Source organism: Grus americana, chromosome 3 (genome assembly GCF_028858705.1).
Source record: "Grus americana isolate bGruAme1 chromosome 3, bGruAme1.mat, whole genome shotgun sequence".
Classification (NCBI taxonomy): Eukaryota; Metazoa; Chordata; class Aves; order Gruiformes; family Gruidae; genus Grus; species Grus americana.
The window spans coordinates 112,482,805-112,506,107 of NC_072854.1; the positions used below are offsets into that span (position 1 = coordinate 112,482,805).

The 23,303-nt window shown below is 48.1% G+C and overlaps 1 protein-coding gene across 4 annotated transcripts in view; it reads left to right on the forward strand.

Annotated features, from left to right (window-relative positions):
* TTBK1 (tau tubulin kinase 1) overlaps positions 1-21,475 on the forward strand; it is a 121,993-nt gene extending 100,518 nt beyond the window's left edge. For all 4 annotated transcript variants that reach the window (XM_054821847.1, XM_054821845.1, XM_054821846.1 and 1 more), the window contains 2 exons: positions 10,898-12,492; positions 13,349-21,475. In XM_054821847.1, coding sequence (XP_054677822.1) covers positions 10,898-12,492; positions 13,349-13,763 — 2,010 coding nt within the window. In that variant the 3' untranslated portion in view covers positions 13,764-21,475. The remainder of the gene's footprint in view (positions 1-10,897; positions 12,493-13,348) is intronic.
* Positions 21,476-23,303: the final 1,828 nt, after the last annotated feature.

The following is a 23,303-nucleotide window of genomic DNA, read 5'->3' on the forward strand; positions in this document are numbered from 1 at the left end:
TTGGCACATATAATGACAGTTCTCCCCTTATCTCGCCTGTGCCACTGGCATTAGGCCATCTAAGTATCTTGTTGTTTTAAACAAACTCTGTTTCTTCTGCGATCCCATTTGGCAGCTAGCTCTCCCCAGCCGCTTCTGCAGCAGTCAAACCTGGGTGTTAGAGGAGAAGGCAGCCTGCCTTTAAGAATCAGTCAACAATCTTTACTGTGAAAAAAAAAAACAACTTTTGATTTTTTTTTTTTTTTTGCATATAGGACTTCTGGAAAGAGGCCTATTGTTTCAAACTAATCAGCGTTAATAAGCAAAGGTGTCCTCAGCAGCTCATGAGGCAGAGAGGTGGAGTGACTCTTCAGTACTTGGGCTGCATTTCTTTTCCAAAGGTGACTCTAAAACCGGTTAACATAGCCTTCTTTTCTAACTCCTCTAGGCTGTGAGCACTTCGAAATGAGAAACAAAACAAATGTCAACTGGGATATTTCTCTGCTCCATGCTTCAAACATTTCTTCCAAAGGATTCACTTTGGAGTCTTTAACTACCTCATTTGTCTTTTGCATCAGTAGCATCGCCAGGCTTTGGTACCCATCTTTATCACTGGCTACACTGTCCCAAAGCGTGCAGCCTCTTCTGAGAGACTTGATAATTTGTTTTTTACTAGAAGCCTTCTGCAGTCAGATGGGAAACCAGGGCAAACACCTCAATTTACCCTTTCCAAAATTTATTCAGAAACAATACTAATAGTCACAGTACTTGTACCTTCCTATGGCCTCTTTACCCAAAAGATCCCCAAGTGCTTTATTTTTCCTGTGAGTCACTTCCCTGCTGTTTGACTTGTGGGACCGCTGGAGGAAGTCAGCAGCAAATAAAGCCTTTTCAGAACATGTCAGGATGAAGCCAGATGTGAGAGTTTGATTGCACAGAGACAATTTCAGGAGGCAGAATATTATTTCATGATCTGGAAATTGTCAGGACAGTGAGTGGGACCTATAAACCAAATACAACAAATATCATTGAGGCATTTCTTTGAATGCATATCACCAGGAACTTCACTTGCTCTCTCGTGTAAAAATGCACTATTCGATTCTGGTGCTGTGATCCTATGTAAATAAATTAAGGCAAGAAAATATAACCATTGCTAGTTTAGTCCTCTACTGTAAAATAGCTCAACAATAGGACGCACTGTGAGACTGAAGATCAGACAGCATGGAAAGATGCGTTCTGTCCTTTTCCTGTTTTCTAATGCCCTTCCCTCTCACACCTCCATCAATTAATCTTCCATGATTGTGTATATGTGGAACTTTTCAGTGCTTGGCAGCGGCACAAGATTATTCTTGAAAATATAAGATTTTCTGCTGCTCATCTGGAGGGATTGGTGACAGATACCCACCATGTTTGTACCATCTCTTCCTTAGGCTACGTGGAGTTTCTGTGGTATCCAGTCACATTCGTATCACAGCCACATAGTAGTGCGTCAACAACCTAATTTATTTTTATTGTAAACTGCTGGGTTAGGTGAATGACACATTTTATTAATGGTTGTCAGTGGAGATCTATTCACGCCACTCTCAGAACTTTACCATTTTGCAACTTTCACATTGAATAAGAAAGGGCTCTTTTATCCCAATCAATACAAAAGAGAAGCTTTTACTTTTATTTTTCCTTTTCTGTTTTTCCTTTGGTGACAAATGGGAAAGAACTATTTGGAGATAGCTATTGTGTATTTGTCTAGCTCTGCTTGGCAGTAACAGATGGGCTTCAAGAGGCTAGCTGAAGGAAATAAAATTGCATTTCCTAGCAGACAAGGTCTGAAGCCTAGAAAATCACGGATGATTTGCAAATCCCTAAACTCCTGTTAGTGTTTGTAGTGAATAAATTGCCCCAGATATTTCTCAGCTGGAGAACATGGGGTGCTTTTCTTCTTGACCTGCTTCCTCTGTAGTTGCCAGCCCTCCGCAGAGTGACTGGAGGAGATGACAGTTTCTGGAGAGGCTGACCAAAGTAAGCCAGATGTGCTTCCTGATTTCCCTCTTGTCCCCAGGGTGGTGTTGGGGTGCCTTCTGCTGGAGCTTCCATTTCTGATTGTATGTATGTTTATATGTGTTCATGACCCACATGTGGAGTGTGAATGGCCACGCATGGTCATGCCTTACAGAAGCGTTTCTGTGCCGGTAGTGGGCTACTTTGCACACATCCAAGTGCTCAAAAGGCTGTTGCAAAGAAAGAATCTCAATCAGTTACAGAAAGTATCCTCGTGGTGTCTGGTTCAGGTGGCACACCTGGCGTCCTCCGCACATTGCAGATCTGATTTCAGCAACCTGGCCCAGCCCAGTTTTCTTAATTCAGTGTCTTGTAGCATACATATCCCTCCATTCACCATCAGCTGGTGGCAGAGTATTCTGGCGATAGGAACGGTGCTGCCACTTGGGATGTAATTTATTAGTATGCAAACACCTTTTTTGGGTAATGTTAAAAGATTAAATAAAATCTGTAAAGGCTGATCATTGCGGTACTGCCTTCCTTTTTGTTGCATTTTTATACCGTGTTTGGGTTGCTATAACACGCAGACCTGCATTTGCAGTTCCATGGGACAGCGCAAAGATTAATTTCTGGGAAATGTTTCAAAGTATGATTTGATGTATTGCAACTCCTTTGTATTACACCTGCCATTGAAAAAATGATGTTACAATGAATGTACATTTTAAACAAGCTGCTAACCATGTAACCTGGGGATTGGAAGCAATCCCCATTTTACATTCACTTGCATGTCTTTTAGTGTTTGAAAAGAAAATTGCTTTATGTTTGGAGGTTTTGTTTTTTCATATGCAAAGTGTTTCAAGTCGGTTACCTCATCTAGTGCACTTGCCTCATAAGAATCCCCAGGGCTTCCTCCGACAACTCCAACAAGTTTCTCAGTTTAATTATGAGTGCAATTAATTGATCTGGCAACGTGAAACACAGTAATGGCAAATTTCCTCTGAACAAGTCAGATAAGGAGGATTTCCATGGGACTCTTGCCCCTTCAGCTTGGTCCTTCCTAAAAAAAAAAAGCCAGATCAGGTTCTTATTCAGCACTGCTGACTTCTGGTTATTTTTATGCCTGAGGAAGATGTTTAGCTTTCAGAATCTCCTTCTTCTTCTTTCTTGCTGCTATTAAGTTGCCTTTACAATTAGGGACTATAACAATTTTTGGATTATCATTTCCTTCCACTTTGCTCGCCATTTCCTGAGTCTCTTACGAGTGATAAGAATGAGGTGGTCCCCATGTCTGCTCAGACAGGGAGCTCTGCGTTGACTGTTTCTGGAGACGGTGGTGGGTGCAGAGGTGGGAAGCTAAGCGGCAGGCATACCACCTTTACAGAGCTATTGCTTCCGTCCAAGACGCTAGGAAAACTGGCACAAACCTAACAACATATGAAAGCACAAATAGGGAGGAGCAGAGCACTTACCCAGCATTAGAACTGGACTGTCCTATTCACCTTGGTAAAAAAACTAAGAGAAAGGCTGTGGAGCATGTGATATAGTAAGATGCTGGAAAGAAGAACATCTCTCTGACATTTATGGTGCTGATTCTTGGAACGCGGAGATCCTGCAAGCAAGCATGGCGGCTGTAATAGCCCTGCTACTTTTACCTCATCTGATGCTGGTTTGAAGAAAGCGCTGCTTCAGAAACTCAGATTCTAGGTTTTTTTCCACTCACTGTTGTTAATCCTACCAGATCTCCCAGTCTCAAACAAGCTTAGTCTATGTTGGCAGAGGATAATGTCACTTCCAGGATATGCTAAGGTCCTGATAGTACCCAAATCAAAGCTGTTACAGGGAAGACCGGACTACGGCCCTTGCTGTCTGTGTGCCATCTGCATCTCTCAGGACTAAGGCCTCTTCCCATTCCCAATGGGACAATTAACGTCATGTTGGGAACTTGATTTCTGCTTCTTGGACTTTCCAGCTCCCATGAAGAATCTCAGGGACCAGCATATCCTTCCTTTGCATTACCTTGTGTCACCGGTTAGACTTCTGTTGCTGCTAAGCAGGAGAGAGTCCAGATCATATTTAACCAACTGCCATTGAAGCAGGAGGTGAATGTGGGTTTCTGTAGTAATTTCTACTGAGAGGAGTTAAAAGCTGTAGGTAACCTGTTTTGTGCTTCCTGGTTTGCTTGAGAAACTTCATCTGCTGGGAACTGAGTTTGCTTGAAGCAGTGGATCTCAGGAAGGTCCCCTTCAAGCAGGTCTCCGGCATTAGGAGGCACAGCAGAAGGGCTTCCTCAAGTTGCCAGAAGTCCTCATCGATTGCTAGGGACAGAAGGTTTGAAGAAGCTGTGGAAGTTCGTCTCAGGGGGAGGGCAGCAGGGAGACAGGGAGGAAGCAGCCTGCTGTAGCTTTAAAGGCGGTACTGAGTAGGGATCCATTTGGAAGGACATAGTTGACTAAAGGGATCCAAAGCTTGTTTTCCTTGAGTCTTTTTATTCTTCCTGTATCTAATCCCTTTAGAGCCTAAGGTCAACACCTTTTTGTACTGCAATAACACTGTAATATATGCTTGCACTAATTCTTCTGGCACACCGAGCATGCAAGACCAATTTAAAGCTTTTTTCAGAAGAAAAACACTGTATTATTGTGTATATAGAAATACTGAGAGAGAATTTGAATTCTGTCTCCTGTATAAAAGCATGCATTAATTACCTGTATGTAGACCATGCTGTAAATGCTGCAGAGTACTGTAAAATCCTACACTTGAAACCACAATGAACAGGCAATGTCATCAAAAACAAACAAAACAGAAGCTGTGCAATGGATTTTGTGCCTTTTTTAAATCCATGTATGTTAATCCAGACAATCGGAAAAAAGAGAAAAAGAAAAAAAAAGCTTGTATACTACCAAAACCTTATTAAAGAATCAAAGGCAGCACCTTGGTGATGGCTGGGTTTTTTGTTTGCTTTCTTGCTTTGTTTTTCTACTCCCTTTGCTTTCCAGCTCTGGGAAGGTGTCCCCTGCTCATCGTTGGGTACATGTGAGCACCGGGCAGGGAGATGAAGGAGCTCTGGTAGAACAGGGAGAGTTTAATTATTGTTTACTAATGCAATCACTGAAAACTTGCGGTTAAGACAGATCTGGGAATAGAAACAAAGTTCTGTGACTGTTGGAGATGTGTTTCATGTACTTTGTGAAGGCCGCACTGTGAGTTCAATTTACGTAAATCTAGGCTAGTCCCAATTTCACTGACATGAACCCAGTCATATCACAGCAGCAGGTTACAGCTAACCCCAACTTGCCTAAGTTTTTAAAGCTCTGCCTTGATGGTTACCAGCATCCAAACTGGCTAAACTTAAGCTAGTACAATTCAACACCTACAAACACAGCAGAAACAGTTTATCACATTTCTCTTGGTTTATTACAGTGAGCATCTTCCCCTGGCTGGCAACGCGGTGTGCATAGGGTGGCTGGATGGCTGTCTCCCATCAGACATTTGACAAAGTGTTTAAGAACCTCTGGTAAACTTCCAGCCCCTCCACCCCCCCAAAACCCCAGGGAGATGGATGCAAAACTCTGGCTGTCCTGCAAGTAATGTACTCCTGCCTGGGCTGCTCAGTGGATCCAACCGTGCTTGCCTGTCATCGTGACTCCTGTTTGCAAGCAGTCTCTGCTGTAGAGTGGCATGTGGTTCAACCCCAGTTGCTGCCGGTCTGTCTGGGATCAGGCTGGAAGAGGAAACACGGCTGCTTTCGTGCAAAGTGCACAGTTATTAATTCAGTGTTTTTCTGAACGTGGCTGGAGAGGGAGGCTGCGGGCAGCAGGTGCCCGCAAAGGCTCTGGTACCTGTGGGAAAGGTGGTGGAAACCTTCCCCCGTGCAGGAGAAGCATGAGACGCCAGCTCCTCAAAGGCAGAGAGCAGTTTGTGCGGACAGGTGACGGTCTGGGAGGAAGAGCTAGGATTCCTGTGGTCTCTGACTTACAGGGTTGTACGGTGTGTGAGTCCCTTTTTTCTCCTGGGAATTGTATGGAGGGTCAGGATTCTTCTGAGTCTGCCTCTAGCAGGGTCCAAAGTCCATCTGCTCCATGATGAATGCCTCAAGTGTGTCTTGGTTTGCCTCGGTACGGCTGTTGGTATGTGGCAGGTGTGCGTGTCTGTCACACGCTGCAGAAGGACACGCTGATGCCATAGTGGTAGCCACAGTCTGAAACATGGTTTAAAGCATGGTCTGAAACAGAACAGTAGATAGAAGAGATGCAGCATTTCCTGGGTTTATTTTAGGCAAATAGTGTGATTTTTTTCCTGTAACTGGTGGGTTTTTGGTTGGTCGTTATTTTTCACAAATTACTGCATTTAAAATGTTTAAAACCAAGAGATGGGAGAGAAACAAAAATCTCAGATTCTACAGTCTAAGGGAAAAATTGATTAGGCTCATGCAGGAAACTGTTCCCTTTCCACCACGTCAGCGCAGAGCTGCTCGGGAAGGTAGGCTTTTCTGGTGGACACTGGGCCCGCTCTGTGCCGTGCCACAGACTGCTCTGCTGCGGGGGCATAGGCACAGGCAAGCTATAGGGTCTCTTCTCTGTGCCCTCATGAGTTGTGAGATCACCAGAAAGCCATGCAGGCAGACCAGGTACTGTCATAACTCTTCATTGCTGTAGGGACCTGGGCAGAGCGTGCGTGACTTGGCGTGGGGCAGAACATATATGAGCACGTGAAGGAGCTGGATGCCAGTACTGCTCCTGACCCAGAGTCTGAGTCGGCTCCGTGCTGCTGTCTGAGAAGACATCTGGCTACTCCTGTTACAAGGGGACCTGGGAACCTCTAATGCATGGTTGTAAACTTGACGTAGCAAAATGGAGACTGCATCTTTGCTGATTTTTGCAGTATTTGTAGCATTGCTGGGGCATAGGAACTTTACTGCTGCCTATATTGGGTGATAAAATCTCCTTTGAGGATGTCCCAGTGCCAGTAACCCTGCTAATTTGAAGCCCCACCAGTTTACAGTAAAGACAAACACCCAGACTCCACTTAGCTACTCATGAGCACAGGGGCAGAGGTGGACTTGAAGGGGCTGGTTTCTGCCTCTGCCAAATGTGAGCAGGTAGATCTTTTTTCTCCTGACTCTCCTTCCTCTCTATATCCTAACTCTGGCCTCTGTGCAAAGCAGGGATATTTATTGCCTCCCAATAAATACTGTTACTCACAGTAGTTACTAGCCACATTGAATTTAAATGCAGTCAAGTTTTATGGAGAGACAGAGTGTTAAAGAGGTGAAACGTGCAGACTTTGTGGGGAACACACGCTCAGACACATATACTGCCATACGCATTCCTGGACAATTGACTGACAAGTCAGAAGAGAGTCTGAGCCCAAGCAGGTGGGAAAAAATGGTTCGCTGTCTGAGGACAGGCAATGTGTCTTCTGAGAAAGCAAGGAACATGGGCAGAGATCAGAGCTTGCTGGAGGCAAAGGAAGTACTTTTGACTCAGATTCGGCCAGCTCCAGTGTAGCTCTGCTCACTTACAGTCTTGGTAGCTTTTTAAAATGAGGTGGCTGCCTAAGCTCACGGCATAGTTCCTGCTCGTAGTGGAGTGAGCCTTGCAGAGGGCTGCCGGGGTGATTAGGAACTAGAAACGTGTGACATGAGGAGAGGCTGAGAGATCTGGGTTTGTACTGCCTTAAAAAGAGAAGGATTGGGGTGGGATCTTATTTCTTCCTTGAACAACCTGATGAAAGGATGATGCCAGACTCTTTTCAGAGGTGCACAGTGAAAGGATGAGATATCATGGACACAAGCTGCATGAAAGGAAAATTAGATGTAGGAGTTAGATATAAGGAAAACTTTTTCACCATTGAAGAGCCTCAAACACTAGGACAGGGTCCCAAAGAGGTTGTGCGATCTCCATCCCTGGACATACTCAGAACTCAGCTGGACAGGGCCTGGAGCAACCAGCTCTAAGTTGGTCCTGCTTTGAGGGGTGGCTGGAGCAGAGGCCTCCCAGAGATTCCTTACACCTTTCTTATTCTACAGTTTGAAGATACAGGCTAAGCCTCTCCACTCCCGATCTTCTGGCATCTTCCTACAGTTCCTCCCCATCGGTACAGCAGAGGAGAAAAGTTCTTCTCCAGCTTTTGGGGAATAGTCCTAGAGCAGCTGAGTGTGCTGTAGTACAAAAGACACATGAGAGGACACAAGCTTCTCTAGTGAGGGGTTCAAACTGGGAACGCCTCGTTCGGCAGGGTGTCCACTTGCAGCTAGCTGCTGATCACATTAACTCAGCAGTGAAGACAGACTCAGACTTTGATGCCCTAAGACAGTCTTCCTTGTTAACAGCTTCAGGTCATGATAGTAATGAAGGTAAGAAAATACGTGTTAAAATAATAACCACAGTCTCAGGCTGCTTTAAGGAATGCATTCTGGCAATTTTGGGGTACTGCATGCAACAGGTTAAGCAGTCCAAGTCTCCAAAAGGTAGGTAGAAGCCAAGAAATCGCTGTTGTGCCCATGCAATCACCAGTGTCAATGCAGGGAAATAGAAAATATGTGGGGAAAATGAAATGACAGAGAGAAAGGCAGTCCGTTTGCTAATTACTGCAAGGAATTTCTACAGCCAGAGGTGGAAGTACATGGAGGTTAGAAAGGTATCTACAGCACAACTCAATTACAGTGAAGGGGGACCAGAGCAGAAGAAGGAAAGAACCAGTATTTTTATTGCAGCAATGTCACGCTGTCCAGCTCCATGTCATACCTTATTGCATAGTGCAATCTCATCTCAGAAAAACTTCACATGTCTTGCAAGGGAAAGAGCTGTTGAGGAAAAAGTGGTTGCTGCAGACAGGGCTGCTAGTGGGGCGGACCACAGGGCATGGAAACCATACCTCTGGCCTATACAGGATGTGCACTGCAGGACTGGATTCAGTTCTCCTTGACCAGAAAGCAGATGAGATGACACAAGCTCCTAAGAGCTGAGAGGAGATTTGAAGGTTTACATATGCAAAGAGAAGCCAGCGATCCTCCAACTGTACCATCAACCACAGCATCTAGGAAATGGTGTGGAGCAGGAGGTGAAATGTTGTTGGGGATGGGGTACTCTTTCCACTGGGAAGCTCAGCACAAGGCAAGGTGTTGGTCAGGGCTTCTTTATCAGGTCCCAGTCCCACTGGGGAAGGGCATCTGTTTGATCAGGACTCCAGGGATAGCACTGCGGGTGTATTTCTTGGGAAAACCAAAGCCAACAGCCAGAATCCAATCTTAGGCTGCTACATGGACTAATTTCAAAGAAATGTCTGAGGGAAGAAGCCAAGTGAGTAATTTCCTTTGCAAAGGGTGGTAAATCCCTCTTACCAGTCCAAGTTCCACATCTGTCATCCTGATACAAAAAGTAGAGTGGGTCAGTGAAAGCCCAACTCAATCTAATACAGGGCCATCTCCAGGGCCAGGCTTCAGCTTTAATGAAAGAAGAGAGGCATTGCCAAAACCAGTCTGTGTTTTAATTTATAAGATATAAAAAGAAATATTAAATGGATAACAACTTATCACCATGCATAACAGCTTGATGCTGCCCACCAATCTATTTGAAATGTCCCTCTTATACATGAGCATAACAATCTTACATTTTTCAGGCATACTAATAGGACAGTTGCTCTGCACTGAATAACATGCAGATTTTCAGCACAATTTGAAATTGTGTTACTGGACTGAAAAGCTATTGAGGGCTTTTTTTCTCCTGCTAGAGACAAAAAGATAGCCAGGTGAACATGTTGGCAGCTCCATAGCCCATGTAGTTAAATGGGTGCCTGTTTAGTCATGCAGCCTAAATGTCCTCTGATGCTGTCAAATGCCACTTGAAAACGCAGATGTTTGGAGCCCTTCTGTTCATGATTAGGACTTTTCAAGGGTAACATGTGATGCATTATTGACTGCTTGAGTTTATGGAGAGGCTTTCATTTTCCAGCCCTCTTAATAGAAAGGTGACCTAAATGTGGGGCTTTCTTTAAATCCATTTTGTGGAGTGGTGCTGCTGTGGTTTTCACTTACAACCAATTGTTAATTAGACCAAACTTCGATGGGCATTTCCTATTTATTTTGCCCTTTTGTTGCTTGTTTGGTCAAGTGTGTGCATGTGTGTGTGAGCTGCTGCTTTTCTGTTAGTATTATTTACAATCATCTCGCAGCCTATTCCTGGCACCTCACGGGCAGTCTCTGCACCAGAGACTGCTGCTCAAGAAACGCTGCCTCCACCAACTCCTGTCCTCCCGTTGGTTTTAATGGTGGGACACCCCAGAGTCTAGTAATGATATTTTATATGTCAGCTTTCATGACTTGCTGATCGTTTTAGTGAAAGCAGAAGCCTGTAGAAGAGAGAATTGGGAGTTGCTGGAGGGACATGGGAGCAGAAGGGAGGGATGAAAAGCACAGCACGGGAACACAGGAGTGCTACAACGGTTATTGCCCCGGGGACAATGGTGGATGGTACTGGAAAGTGATCAGGGAATTTATTTAGCCCAGAGGGGCCCCTTGAGTTCACTGTGGCCTGGGCATAGAAGAGTTGCTTGAACGGTTCCAGTAAGGAAGGAGTGAATATATAAATATATAAATACTGAAGAAGATTAGGAAACATGAAAAAATCCTGAGGAATTGCTTGCAACAGCTCTTTTAGGTCCAGGTTAAAGATGGCTAACAAAGGAACTCCTTTGGCACATTTTTTTGCCTTCATTGATAAGTATCTGGGAATCTCTCCTTTCTAAGGTTTGTACGAATCGAATGATCAAGCGATCACTGCTCAGGCATGTATTTTGGAAGTGTGATGGATTAGATGCTTTCCACTGATGCTTCCTCCCACTGCTGTTGATCTTGATGTCTTCTGTGTCAATGCTATGTCTGAATACTAACCCTTTTCTTTTGCCACATCTTGTCTTCTTGCAGGCATATATGCTGAAGTCATTTGAAATGAATGGTCTGCCCAAGGCGGTGCCTTTAAGTTTGCCTTATCAAGACTTCAGAAAAGATGTGTCGGACTACTGGGAAAAGCCTAAGGTATCCCAGCGGATAAAGAAAGTTGATTTCTCAAATGTTGTCTTGACTGCTCCTTGCAAACCTCTGGAGCCTTATCTGGAAGTAAATGGAAAAGAGGAGGAGGGAGAAGATGAGGAAGAAGATGAGGAGGATGAAGATGAGGAGGAGGAGGCAGAGGAGGAAGGGGATGAGATTGACATGCACAGTGGTTCCAGCAGCGACCTGAGTCAAAAAAGCACAGAGCGCAGTCAGGAGTGCGCACCATCCACGCTCCTGGCTGATGACCAGAAGGGATCCAAGGGTCGAGCGTCCACTGCTGACGGGGACCTGGAGCTGGAGGAAGGCTCAAAAACACTAGTGTTGTTTTCACCAGGTGATCTGAAAAAGTCTCCGGTGACCACAGACTTGGCTCCAGAAGTTGATCTGGGCACTCTTGCTGCACTGACACCTCAGAGTGAGCGGCCACAGCCTATGGGTAGCCAACTGGATGTATCCGAGCCAGGGACTCTGTCCTCAGTCCTTAAATCTGAACCAAAGCCTCCCATGGCAGTGGCTACAGCTTCCTCCCCCTTTACCAAAGTTGAGCGCACCTTTGTTCATATTGCCGAAAAGACCCACTTAAATGTCATGTCTTCCAGCGGCCAGCTGATGAGGCATGAAGAATACTGCCCTCCGGGCCAGTTTGAGGAGGTCATTATTGAAGAAGAGCTGGAGGACAACCTGGTGCTGGTGGAGAATGGAAGCATACATTCGGGGCTAGAAGGGGCAGAGACGGAGAGCTGCGCGCTTTCAGCTAATCACATTGAAACCACCTCAGAGACAGTGGGGGAGCCACTGGCCCTTCCCAATGGTGTAGCAAAGCCTCCCGAGGACAAGCCGGAGGTCTCCAACAAAGTGGCGCTCTCGCTGGATTTGGAAGAGCCTGGTGAGATGGTTACAAGGGAACCTGACCTTGAGAAGTCAGCATCGGCAGCAGAGCACCTTAAGCGAGCAGAGACCCTCCTTGACACACCACAGCAGGGCCCCAGGAGACCTCTGGGCTCCAGGTATAGAAGTCGGATACCCATTTTATTCTCTGAGGAGGACACTGGCTCAGACCTTTCAACTTCACTCTCGGCCAAAGAGAGGCTTTATAAGAGAGCAAAGCAACCTGACTTGGCTCGCCTAGTGATGGAGAAGAGGCAAAACCGCCTCCTTCGGCTAGCTTCAGGGGCCTCCTCCTCAGCGTCCTCCAGCGACGAGAGGCGGCGGGCCTCAGAAACCCTGTCGGCCACCGGTTCTGAGGAGGACACCCACGACTCTGATGACTCCATCCCAAGGAAGGCAGGGAAGGAGAGGGCTGCCCTCCTGGGGAAAGAAGAGAGACCCATAAGCACAAAGAGCAGAATTCCTCGGCCCATCACGCCAGTGAAAACGCCACTAGAGGCAGCAAAGTCTGATAGCTCCATGGCCATTGCGATGGCAGTGCTAGGTAGCTCCCCGCAGGATGCAGCTGTTGCCTACAGGTAAGACCAAAACAGTGAGCAATGCACAATATTGGACCTGTTAAGAAGGTGCAGCCAGGGCTTTGCTCACCTCCCTTTGCTTTACCCTTCACTTGGCTTGAACGCGTGGTCCATCCCTGTTTCCTACAGTCATTTCAGCTCACCAGAGCTGAGAGAGGGAGGTGCACACATATGGGCTTTGGCAATCACCTGGAACAGCGCGGGCCACCTCCATGTGGTCTGAATTCCCTACACATCCCTGTCCCTTGATTTTTTTGGAGGTACCTGGCTCTCTATCATACAAGCACAGAGACGTAAGTGGAGGTGGACCTTCTGAATTCACCAGTGTTTGGCTTTTCTGCCTGGCCTTGGGGTTGGAGGTCCAGCCCAGGAGCAGAGCTGCTGCTGTGGCTCTGCCACAGGCAGGTCCAGAAAATTCTGATCTTTCAGAGATATGGGGTAAAAGGAGTGGATCTTCCAGTTATCTAACAGGTAACATCAGAGGCCAACTGGTGCAATCCAGCTCATGCCCACATTCCCAGATTGTATCTCCTGCCTTGAAAGAGGTTGCTGCATCCATGCTACATCCATGCTGCACGCTAAGAAGAGTCCCAGATATGTGCTATTAGCCAAACCATGACTGTGCATTGTCCCAGAGGGTGCTGGAGGATCAGGGCAAACAGCTAATAGTTAACAGCATCGAGAGTTACAGGATGGTGTTCAAACCAGTGCCCCATCTTGTTCACAGCAGAACTCCTGTCATTCCGGTGCTGGAGACTCCTTGTTATTGCCCAGCAACATCCATGTCAAACCTGCCAGGAGCCCAGAGCCTCTTGCAGAAATTCACCTTTATCCACTTTCTTAATTTCCCCTGCAGGCTTCAGGCACACAGACCAGCTGGAAGTGTCCCAAGCGAGTGCCGAACAACGCAGATACAAAGTCGGCTTCCTCCTTTGCCAAGCTCCACTTCTCTTCCTCCACGGAGCAGCTCACGGAGGTCCAGCGGTACATCCCCTCGGAGCCCTGTCCTTCCTTCAAGAAACCCCAGTGCTTCCCCCAGAAGCCAGCTGCCACCTCGGAGGGAAAGTCCTTCTCCCTGCCGACAGCATAAGCCAGGGACTGCTCTTCAGCGAGTTCCTCCTTCTCCCCGACCTCAGGCCCTGGGGCCGACAGGAGATTCCCTGCCCTCTCCTGGTGTGGCCAAAAAACAACAAAGAGGAAAATCCCAGACTCAGAGTCCAGCAACCAAAGGAAAGCAGGTGTCCCTGGAAAGTAAGGCAGCTGCCAGATAATGATCTTCTTCTGCCAGCCCAACAGACTGGGTAACTTCTGCATATAGTATACACTTGAGATGCTGCAGCACAGCCTTCCATGCTGGACCCACAAGTGTATAGCAGTAGCTGTACTTCAATGCTTCACTCACTCTCACCCCACACCATCGTGATCAGCTCCCACGGGCCTGAGAGCCTCTGATCCACAGAGAGCTTCTTCAAGGGAGACATCCAGCCCGCAGCTCACGCTTGCTAACGCACAGCACCAAGCAGCGACCCAGGCAGCCTGCCTAGTGCCTGAGCCTCCTCCCTCCCCAGGCATTCCCCTCTCTCTGTTAGCAATACCAGTCGCCAACACCGGCCCTGGCTTTGGAAAGAGGAGCAGAGGTGACAAGAGCAAGGGCTGCTGGAGAGGAAGGCTCCTGTCCTGCAGGCAGCTCACTCCTCTCTCCTTGCTGGGAAAATGCCAGCCTTGGCTGCCACCATCTACCTGAGTGTTGGCTCACCTCCTGCCACCTGTGTTAGCGAGGGATTGTCACCAGCTTAGCTGAGAGGGATGGATGCGTCCTTGTGTGCTGAGATAAGAGCAGGGGCAGGGTGGAGGGGGCTCTTCTCTCCTTTCCAGAGATGCCTCAGCAGGTGGGGGAGACAGGCAGGTCTTGCTGGATGCTCCCACCTGCTCCAGAATGTCCCACAGAGGAGGCCGTCTGGCATTGCGGCTCAGCAACACTGCTGCTGTTTCAGCAGATGCCTGTGTGGTGGGTATTTAGATGGAAGTAGGGATGTATTGGCAGCCTGCTGGGAAACCAAGAGTGCTTGCTAATTGATGTGGAAGGGAGCACACTGCAGCCGCTTCTGTCTCAAATACTAGCCTGTGATCTGTGGAGACCACATCTCCCAACATGGGTGGTTCTTCTTGACCTGAGTGTGGTTGGTGCCACAGACCCGTAGTCCACCAAACACAGCTCCATCCTGAAGATGTGAATAGTCACTGGATGCCTTTAGCTTGGGTGCCCCTTGCACCTAAATTCCTTGTGCTTTATTGTCATGCTCTTGGTGTTTGTGAATTTTGGCACTGTGGTTGAAAGTTCCCCTACGTGGCAAGGTGGGAAATTATTATCCTGTAGTATACTCAAAAGCTGCTGCTTTGCGAGGAGAGGTTTGCTGGCACACCATGGGTACCTTGTGCATTTCTATCCGAGAGTACAGTGGGTTGAGTTGCGGAGGTCATATTTATGTCATTCTCTTTCTCAGTGCTTAGCTCTTCCCCACGTTGCGTGAGAACTAGCAATGTGAACATAAAAGCAAGGGCTGTGCTCTTCAAGTAATATTATAATAAAGCTTAGCGCCCAGCTAGAACTAAATCAACCAACTTTTTAGCCCCCAGACTAATTAGGAAGGTTTGAAAATGAAAGCCAGGAGCACTGATAGCTGTGTGAGCTTGATGAGATCTTGTAGTCACAAAATTTTCCCTGCACCTCACAGGGGGAAACACTCCAGACCCAAATACTTTGGGCTTTGCACCATTGTCATGCCTAAAAGAGGTTTTGCATGAGGCAGAACAAAAATACGGCTGCTCTGTACACCCATTCCTGCAGCTGCAACTAGCTGCAAATACTTACTATTTGCAGACAACAAAGCTTGATAGAGGAATCTGTACAGTAATAACCTTGATTCCTTTGAACATAGATACAAACAGTCACACTGATGGCTATCAAGTCCGAGGAATCCTGAAGTTGTTCACATCTACAGGAACATTCTGGAAAGGAGCATGAGAGCTGTGACGGGGTGGCTGGGAGAACAGCGTACTCCTTGGACACCCAAACAGGGAAGTGTCTAGAAATAGGTGACAGGAATTGCCTCTTTACATGACAGTCTCAGTGTTGCCAATGCTAGGAATTTATTTCATCTAGCTCAAAGTGTTTTTCATTGATCTTCACCCTGGTAGAGTAAGAAGCACAGTTTCTCGTCTAAAAACATGCCCTCATCTTTGCAGAGAAGCATGGGAACTCCAAGGTCAGGTTGTGGTTTGATGGACTGAGCTGATGTTGCCACCAAAAGCAGGGGTCCGTCCAAGTTCCAGCTGCTTCATTGCACTGTCCCACTCCCTTATACTGGGGCAGCCATTTGGTGAGGTTGCTGGAAGTGCTGATCCAGCATGACACCAAGCACTCTGGTTTGCTGGTTTGGTTTTCACCCAGTTCAGTTCATCAGTCCAGTTCAGCATTTGGTCACACAACAGAAGCAGGGGAAGGAGAGGACAGAGGGTGTGACCACTTCTTCTGGTGGCACTGTAACTTCATGCAAGTTTGAAGTGTGGGTCAAACTACAATCTACATATGCCCTGCATGTTGCCCAGAGAAGCTGGGGATGCCCCATCCCTGGAAGTGTTCAAGGCCAGGTTGGATGGGGCTTTGGGCAACGTGGTCTAGTGGAGGGTGTCCCTGCCCATGGCAGGGGGGTTGGAACTAGATGGTCTTTGAGGTCCCTTCCAACCCAAACCATTCTATGGTTCTATGTTTAGAAACTAGAAAACAGAACAAACCCAAACACGGATTCTTTCCAGAAATATAAACAGTAATGGCACTCCTATTAATTTGCTGGGGGCTGTTGATTTTAGAGTGCTCAGATGGTAAAAGTTTGTCATGAAGATTTTACCAGATGCTTCATCCAGGTCTTAGTGCACATGCCAAAAATTACATTGAAAGAGCTTGGAAAGAGGGCTACGGGACTATTACCAGGGTTAGCAAACCTGCCTTATCGTGGGAGGCCAATAAAGCACAATCAATGTATTTGTTCAAGAGAAAGTTTAAAGGAGAGTTTTCCGTGGCCCAGCTATACCCATGTCAGGAAGGAAGCTCCAGGGCAGAGATCTTCCATTTGGCACATGAAGGCAGGGAAGACAGAGTAGTTGATGAAGAAATCAGGCAAGCTTGTAGTTGTGAAGCGACTGTCCAGTGAAATCTTTCACAGGAATGTGGGGACTTTCTCTTTTTAAAAGGTTTTATGAGAAAGCTAGCTGTCTTCTAAGAGGTCTTCCTAGCATAACCTAACTGCAAGTAGCAGGCAGGAAGCTGGTGACACCAAGGTGTCATCTCTTTTTGTGGTCCAGTAGATTCCTGGTCCTGCCGGACACGAGCCAAAGCTGTCATGTATTGGAGAGTCACTAAATAGGTTCTGCAGGTTTCAGAAAGCCAGTGAAAGATTTCCAGCACAGAAGATAACAGCCCTTCCCAGTCTTGTTTGACAGGGCTGGGCTGAGGGTGAGCTGGGAACGCAGAGATCTGGGGCTGGCTCGAGTTGTCTCTCCTTGTGGTTGTGCTACCAGCCTCCCTGCCCCAGCACAGCCCTGCTTCCCAGCTGTCCCTGGCACCAAGGGGAACAGAGAGTGCATCAGCGGCACAGTGCTCCCCGGTCATTTTGGATAGGAGAAGGCTGCGCCATCAGGTGTGATGGCAGTGAAAGTTGGCTGACTGCAGCAATGCTTTCTCCCCAGAGAACCTGTGCAGGAGCTGCTGGGCGCTGTCACTGAAAGGTTTCTAAGGGTTGTTCCTGCGAGGCCTGACTGTCCCCGTGTATCCCACGGGTTTGGGTCTCCAGACCTGCTCCCTTTCCCAGTGGCAAGTGATGCTGTGGTCCTGGATGGGTGTCACATTGCCTCTTTCATTCCTTCACTGAAGTTACTTTTACAGGAGCTTCAGTGCTGTGCTCTTCCAGTCAAGTGGCTATCAAGAATTTGCTAACAAGAGGTGGTCCACAGAGCCGCATTTTGCTGGCAGAGCTGGTCAGAGGGTGCTGCCTGGCCCAGGCACACTGGTAAGCCCCCTGTTAGCAGCCCTGTTAGCGTGCTGCAGGAGGTGATGGCTTGATCCCTCTTTCAGGTGTCAGCAGAGGGACTTGGGAAAGCCCCTGCCGTGTGGGTGCTGCTCTGGATCTCCTCTCTGGCTCTGATTTTCAAGGTTCTGCCCTTCAATGGTGAGTGTGACTACAGTGTACCTCCGACACTGGGATGCTCAGCACATCCTGCTTGCAGACGTTCCCATGTTTCTCATGCGTCTCTCTGGAGGGAGTTTCTGGCAGGCAGGTGGACCAGCAGTGATGCTCTCTGCTAGCGTTACTGTGAAAACAGCCCTGCAAAAGGGTCAACGACTCCTCAGGGTCCTCTCATCCTCCCTTCTCCCTCCACGCCACAGGGAGGCTGGAAGGGCACCTGCCATAGTTGGAGCAAACACGGAAGATCATGTCTGGGGGCAGGAGGGGACGAGGCCTGTAATGTTAGGGAGAAGTTAGGTGGTTGAGGGATGCCAGACGATCCAGTCTGGCATTACAGGACATGGTGGGCTGTCACATCCCAGAAAGGCAAGAGAGGCAAGACCCTGCTGTTCCCTGCCGTGAAACATGGTGTGCAAGCTCTGCAAGCCTCGAGGACACACAGGGCTGCTCAAACACTGCTGTTGGCGTGAGGGCGCATCCTTGCTTCACTGCAAAGAAGAGAAGATCAAATTGAAGATTGAGCTGACCAGAGCAGAGGAAATGGCTAGGAAGAAAAAGAAAGAAAACTCTTTGGGGTCAGGGGAGGAGAATCAGGGTTTTCAGCACTTTTCCATATTTGCGGGAATTTCTGGGAACAGCCCAGCACTACGTGGTTCCCCATTGGTGTGTTTGCTGCAGGGTTGTGCCCATGTGCATTTTGAGGGGACTCCTGGGACAGTCTGCTGCCGTGCCTGCATCTGTGCATGCATGTGCATGGGTGGTAGGAACGGACAGGACTTGTTCAGGGGAGCATTGGGGGTTCCTGTGCGTGTCGGGAGCATAAATGTCTTTGGGACTGCCTGGTATCATGAGATAAAGCAAACCCTCTGCTGAGAGCCTTCGCTTTGCTGGGGTCTGCAAAGGTCCCGTCTGCTTTCTTACCTGCCAGCTGAGAAGATGGCACACTGGCTGGTAAAAATGAGTCAATGGCTCCTATCTGGCCAGGAGACGTTTGCAAAGAAACAGGGATGGCGGGGTGTGGTGTGTGGTGTGTGTGTTCCAAGTGGTGAATCTGAAAGACAGTTCTCAGCACTAAGCCACTGTGAGGATGGGTTACATGAGCAGAGGGAGCAAAAGGACCGACAGCACCAGTCAGACTAATGCTGGGGGGGGCTTGAACGCACGGATAGAACTGCTCGACCGATTCATCTGGTTGGCAGCACAAATGCTTCTGCTTGTATTGGTGCAAAAGGTGTTTTGGTAGCAGACCTCTCTGAGTCAGTTGTGCTTGGAATCTATAAGAGGCAGGACACTTTGCTTGCCCTTTCTAAGTAAAGAATATTATAATATATATATTATTATAACAATATAATATAAGTAGTGCCCATTATATATAGTGGCTAAAGGTTGAAAAGGATCCTGCTACCTTCAAAGAAGTGCCCTGACGCTATGTGACTTTTGATGGGTGCAGGACTGACTGCTGTGCGTGGTGGATGTGGGCAGAGGAATTCTGCCGAAGCACATGTGAGCTGTGAGGCTCCACTCGCCCGAGCATGACCCAAGGGCAAAACACCCCAGCTTGGATGGTTGGCAGCCATCATGCTTGCCATCAGAGTTGTAATAACTGGTGGACTGCCACACATCTTTGTGTGGCATGGATTGGGGTCTGGAGAGTGGCTGCCCTTGACTAACATGAGCATGGTTTGTTTGCTAGTGAAACACCACTCCAAAGCAAGTTGTGTTGGGGCAAGAAAATCTCTGATGTTTCTCCTTTCCAACACAGAGGTATTTTCTCAGTGTAAATCCTCTGTAAGAAGATGGCTAAGTATCTGTTGATAGCCTGACCAGCTCCAGTAGCAGCTCGACGGTCCCTTAGCACACTTCTTTCTTCTCTGTATAGTTTACTGACCCCTGGCATGATCCCACCACTATTCCATGTGCACAGACACTGGTGCCTACCTAAGGCCTTGCCCCACACATCAATCAACTGCAGTTAAATTAACCTTGTGAACACAGTAAATGTCACGTTGTGGACATGAGTTTGGTTTCAGATGAATTTATTCTGGCTTAACTGTGCCCGTGCTCCAGAGGTGCTAGGCTGGTTTCACAAAGCACACGGGGACAACCTGGGAGTTTGCAACCACCTTTGATTCCATCTGTTTGCCAGCTACTCCGGCATCTGCACACAAGGGAGAGAGCTTGGGCTCCTGTTCAGGCCCTTTCCCCTCGTGGTGCCTGTACCACTGATGCTGGGTGGGTGCCCCTGGGCTCCCAGGTCCTCTGCAGAACCCCGAATGGATGTTTTGCTCTTCCTCAGCCTGTTGCTGCGCTCCGAGGGGCTGGGACCATACTGATAGTAACAGCAGAGCCAGCTGACGTTGACAGGTTAGCAGCACGTCCATGAGCGCTGGGGTTGGTATCTTTGTGAGGCCAGAGAACAGCCCTGGTTGCAGGGTGTGGTGAGCTGTGATGCCGAGCACAGCCAGGATCCCATGAAATGACAGTGATTTGTAAGCCATAACTGACCTGTCCCCTCCTGAATTTACCTCCTCTAGCAAATCTTGTCTTCAGAGTCACTGCGTGCTCCCTGCAGGTCAGTCCCTCTCTGGCTGGGGGCTTGAAGCCCTCCTGGATTTCTGCAAAGCTTGAGGCAGATTTGGCTGCCAACCTGTGCAGCTGGCCCTGCACCATGCATGCTGGTGCTCCGGGTTATAAGGAGAAACATTACCCTTTTCATTTCTGGAGCTGCAAATGTCTGGAAAGCAGGTTTAAAGTACACACTGATGCCCTCTGTGCTAAAAGAAGTCAGGGAGCTACCACAGCAAATTCAGAGGTGGGTTCCAGGTAGGGACAAAGGTGCTCCTGCTCCTAAACCAGAGGGGGCTGCAGGGTGAGATCTCTGCTTTGGCGAGGGTACCGCTGGGCTGGTATCAGCATGGGGCTTGCCAGTAGCTGCTCTGCCTCTGGCTTGCCTCATCTTGCCTCTGCCCTGAGCGCAAGTAGGTCTGACACGGGGTCGCCGGAGGAGGCAGGGGCTGACGTTTGCTCAGCACTTGGGTAAATGGCTGCCACGGTGCAAGGCAGAGGCTCCCCGACCGTCGCCTGCAGCTGGTGTGATGAGCTCTGCAGGACGCAGGGGTTTAGGCAAGGAGTCCAGGCTAACGGGATGTGTGAAAACCAGTGTCAGCGGCACTGCTGTGCTACAGGTCTGGGCTGCTGCTTCTCTGGACAGGAATTGGAGCTGGAAACGCAGATAATTTTGTATATCTCCTTTTAACGCGATAGCATGTGACTCTACACTCAGATATTGTATCTGGCGCACCGACGTTGTTTTCCTTCCCCTCTGGCACAGTCTGACAAAGTCTTTTGGCCTGGAGACAGGACTTCTGCTCCTTGGTACTGCCTCCCTGGAAATGCGACTGGGTCCCAAGGCTAAAAATCTCTCTACATATCTTCTTTGCATTCTTTAGGAAAGCAGCTGAAGAATGTTTACACACTGCAAACAGAATGTACGACTCCGACCGAGGAACCACAATCCGGTTCAACTGCATGGCAAATTTCTTGGCCATAAAATCTGGCATGCATCACAGAGGCCCTGTCTGTGTACAGATCCACCTGGCATCCGTCATAACTTCAGACCACATCTTAAAAAAAAAAAAAAGATGATGCCATTTCTTGTTCATATCAGACACAGTTGTCATTAGATTTGTTATTAAAAGGGGATTCTTGATCATGCCATTAAAAGCCTGTCTACCTTTTCATTGGTGTCTTCTCCAGTTTATTGGTGTTGCCATGTGAAGCAGAAGTACCACCTGCATTGTTGGCAAGGGACCTTGGCTACGATTGTGCCTGGGTTACATTTCAGCTGTGTGGCAGCTGTGGCCCCCATTCCTTCTCTGACACTTCCTGCTGAGCGATGCCCCAGGTTGCCATGAAATCTCCCCACAAGGTACATTATTTTTTCCTACATCATGACCACTCAGCTGGCTGCGCCCAACCCTAAAACACATGGTGGTAAGGACGAGGAGCATCCCCTTGTTTCAATATGAGCATCAGTGATGTGGCTCCTGCCTTGTGCGTGTGAACGGGTACGCAAAAGCTCAGAGCTGCCTGATCTGCTGGTAGCCCTTCCCTATGCCGCAGTGGTAATGCTGGCTTTCTCTTCTCTTGTAGCTTGTGATTTGTGCAAGCAGGCGAGGTCAGAGGAACGTCTTGGAAGAACGCACTAGAGCAGGGCTGTTGGTGTTCATGCAAGTATTTCTGCACCACAGACATGTTCCTTCACGATGAATCTTGTTAATGACCACTCTGCAGGCAGCAGGCTCAGCTCTCCACTTCCAAAACAGCATCTGTCAGAGAGAAAAGCCTGCTTTTTTAACAAAAAAAAATTATGCTTTTAGGGTAGAAGCCTCGATGCCACAGCTAAGTAACTGTGCTGTTGTTTGTGGGACCTATGCCTGACTGGTCCATGCAGTCCATCTGGGACCTGCCTGGAGGACCTTCACTGAGCTCCAGAGCTGGACAGGGCCAGTGTTTTAAATGACTGAACTCTTGTTTTTCTGCTTTATATGGTCTTTGCAGTTTGAGCACCACTGAGAGCATTACAATATTTCACTGGCCCTGCCTGTACTCTGTGCTGAGACCAGCCAGCTGGGTCTGCAGTTGGACCTGCACATTGATGTGGTGGAAGTGGAGCAGAAGCAAACCAGTAACTTTGCACGGTTTGACTTTTAATACTCTCTGACATTTAAGCTGAGGACATTTAAGCTCCTACAACAGTCATTTCACCATGTGCAAGTTGCCTAGTGACTCTCGTGTGCAGACCACATCCACGTACGTAGTATGGTTTCTTACCTGGGTTTGGGAAGGGGTGGTGGGAGAGGGAACAGGGCAGCTATGACAGACCATTTTCATCAATTGGTAAGTTCATACCCCTTCACCTCCTTCTCCTGGGCACCTTTACTGAGCACAGGAGACTCTGCAGGCAGGATTAGACACAGCTCACAAGCAGACAGCCGTCCTTTGTAGCCTGACACAGGTAGTACTGGGCTCAAGCACGTTACTTGGCTAAACAGTCATGAACTCACGGGCGCCTTCCAGGCACGCAGCGGCCGTCTGCTGGCCAGTGCGTGTCAGCTTCCATGGCTCCCTGCAACAGGCTTATTCTCCTGTTGCTCAGTTGCCATCTCAGCTTGTGTGCTGCTTTTTTTGAGGGTTTTGTCTGTGAGTCCTTGTGCTGCTTAGTGCCACCATCTCAACAATTTTACTTTTGCTTGTGTTTTTAGTTTTCCTCTCTGGCACTGCTTTAGCTCACAGACTGTCTCACAATGGTCTTTCCCACCTAGAGATATTCTAGCTAAACTGAAACCAGGGTGTGGCATGAAATCTGGTCCTTTGCTCCCAGAAGCCTAAACCCTGAGTTGAGCATTTTGAGTTCAGCTAGCAAAAGTAAGAGCTAAGACACTGGAAAACACAAAGGCCTTTATGCATCCTGTTCCCATGGAGTAGGACATAAACCTAGCCTGATGCTACAACCATCTTTTGAGGTTCCTTTGAGCCACCTTGTGTCTGATTCAGATCACCTTGTGT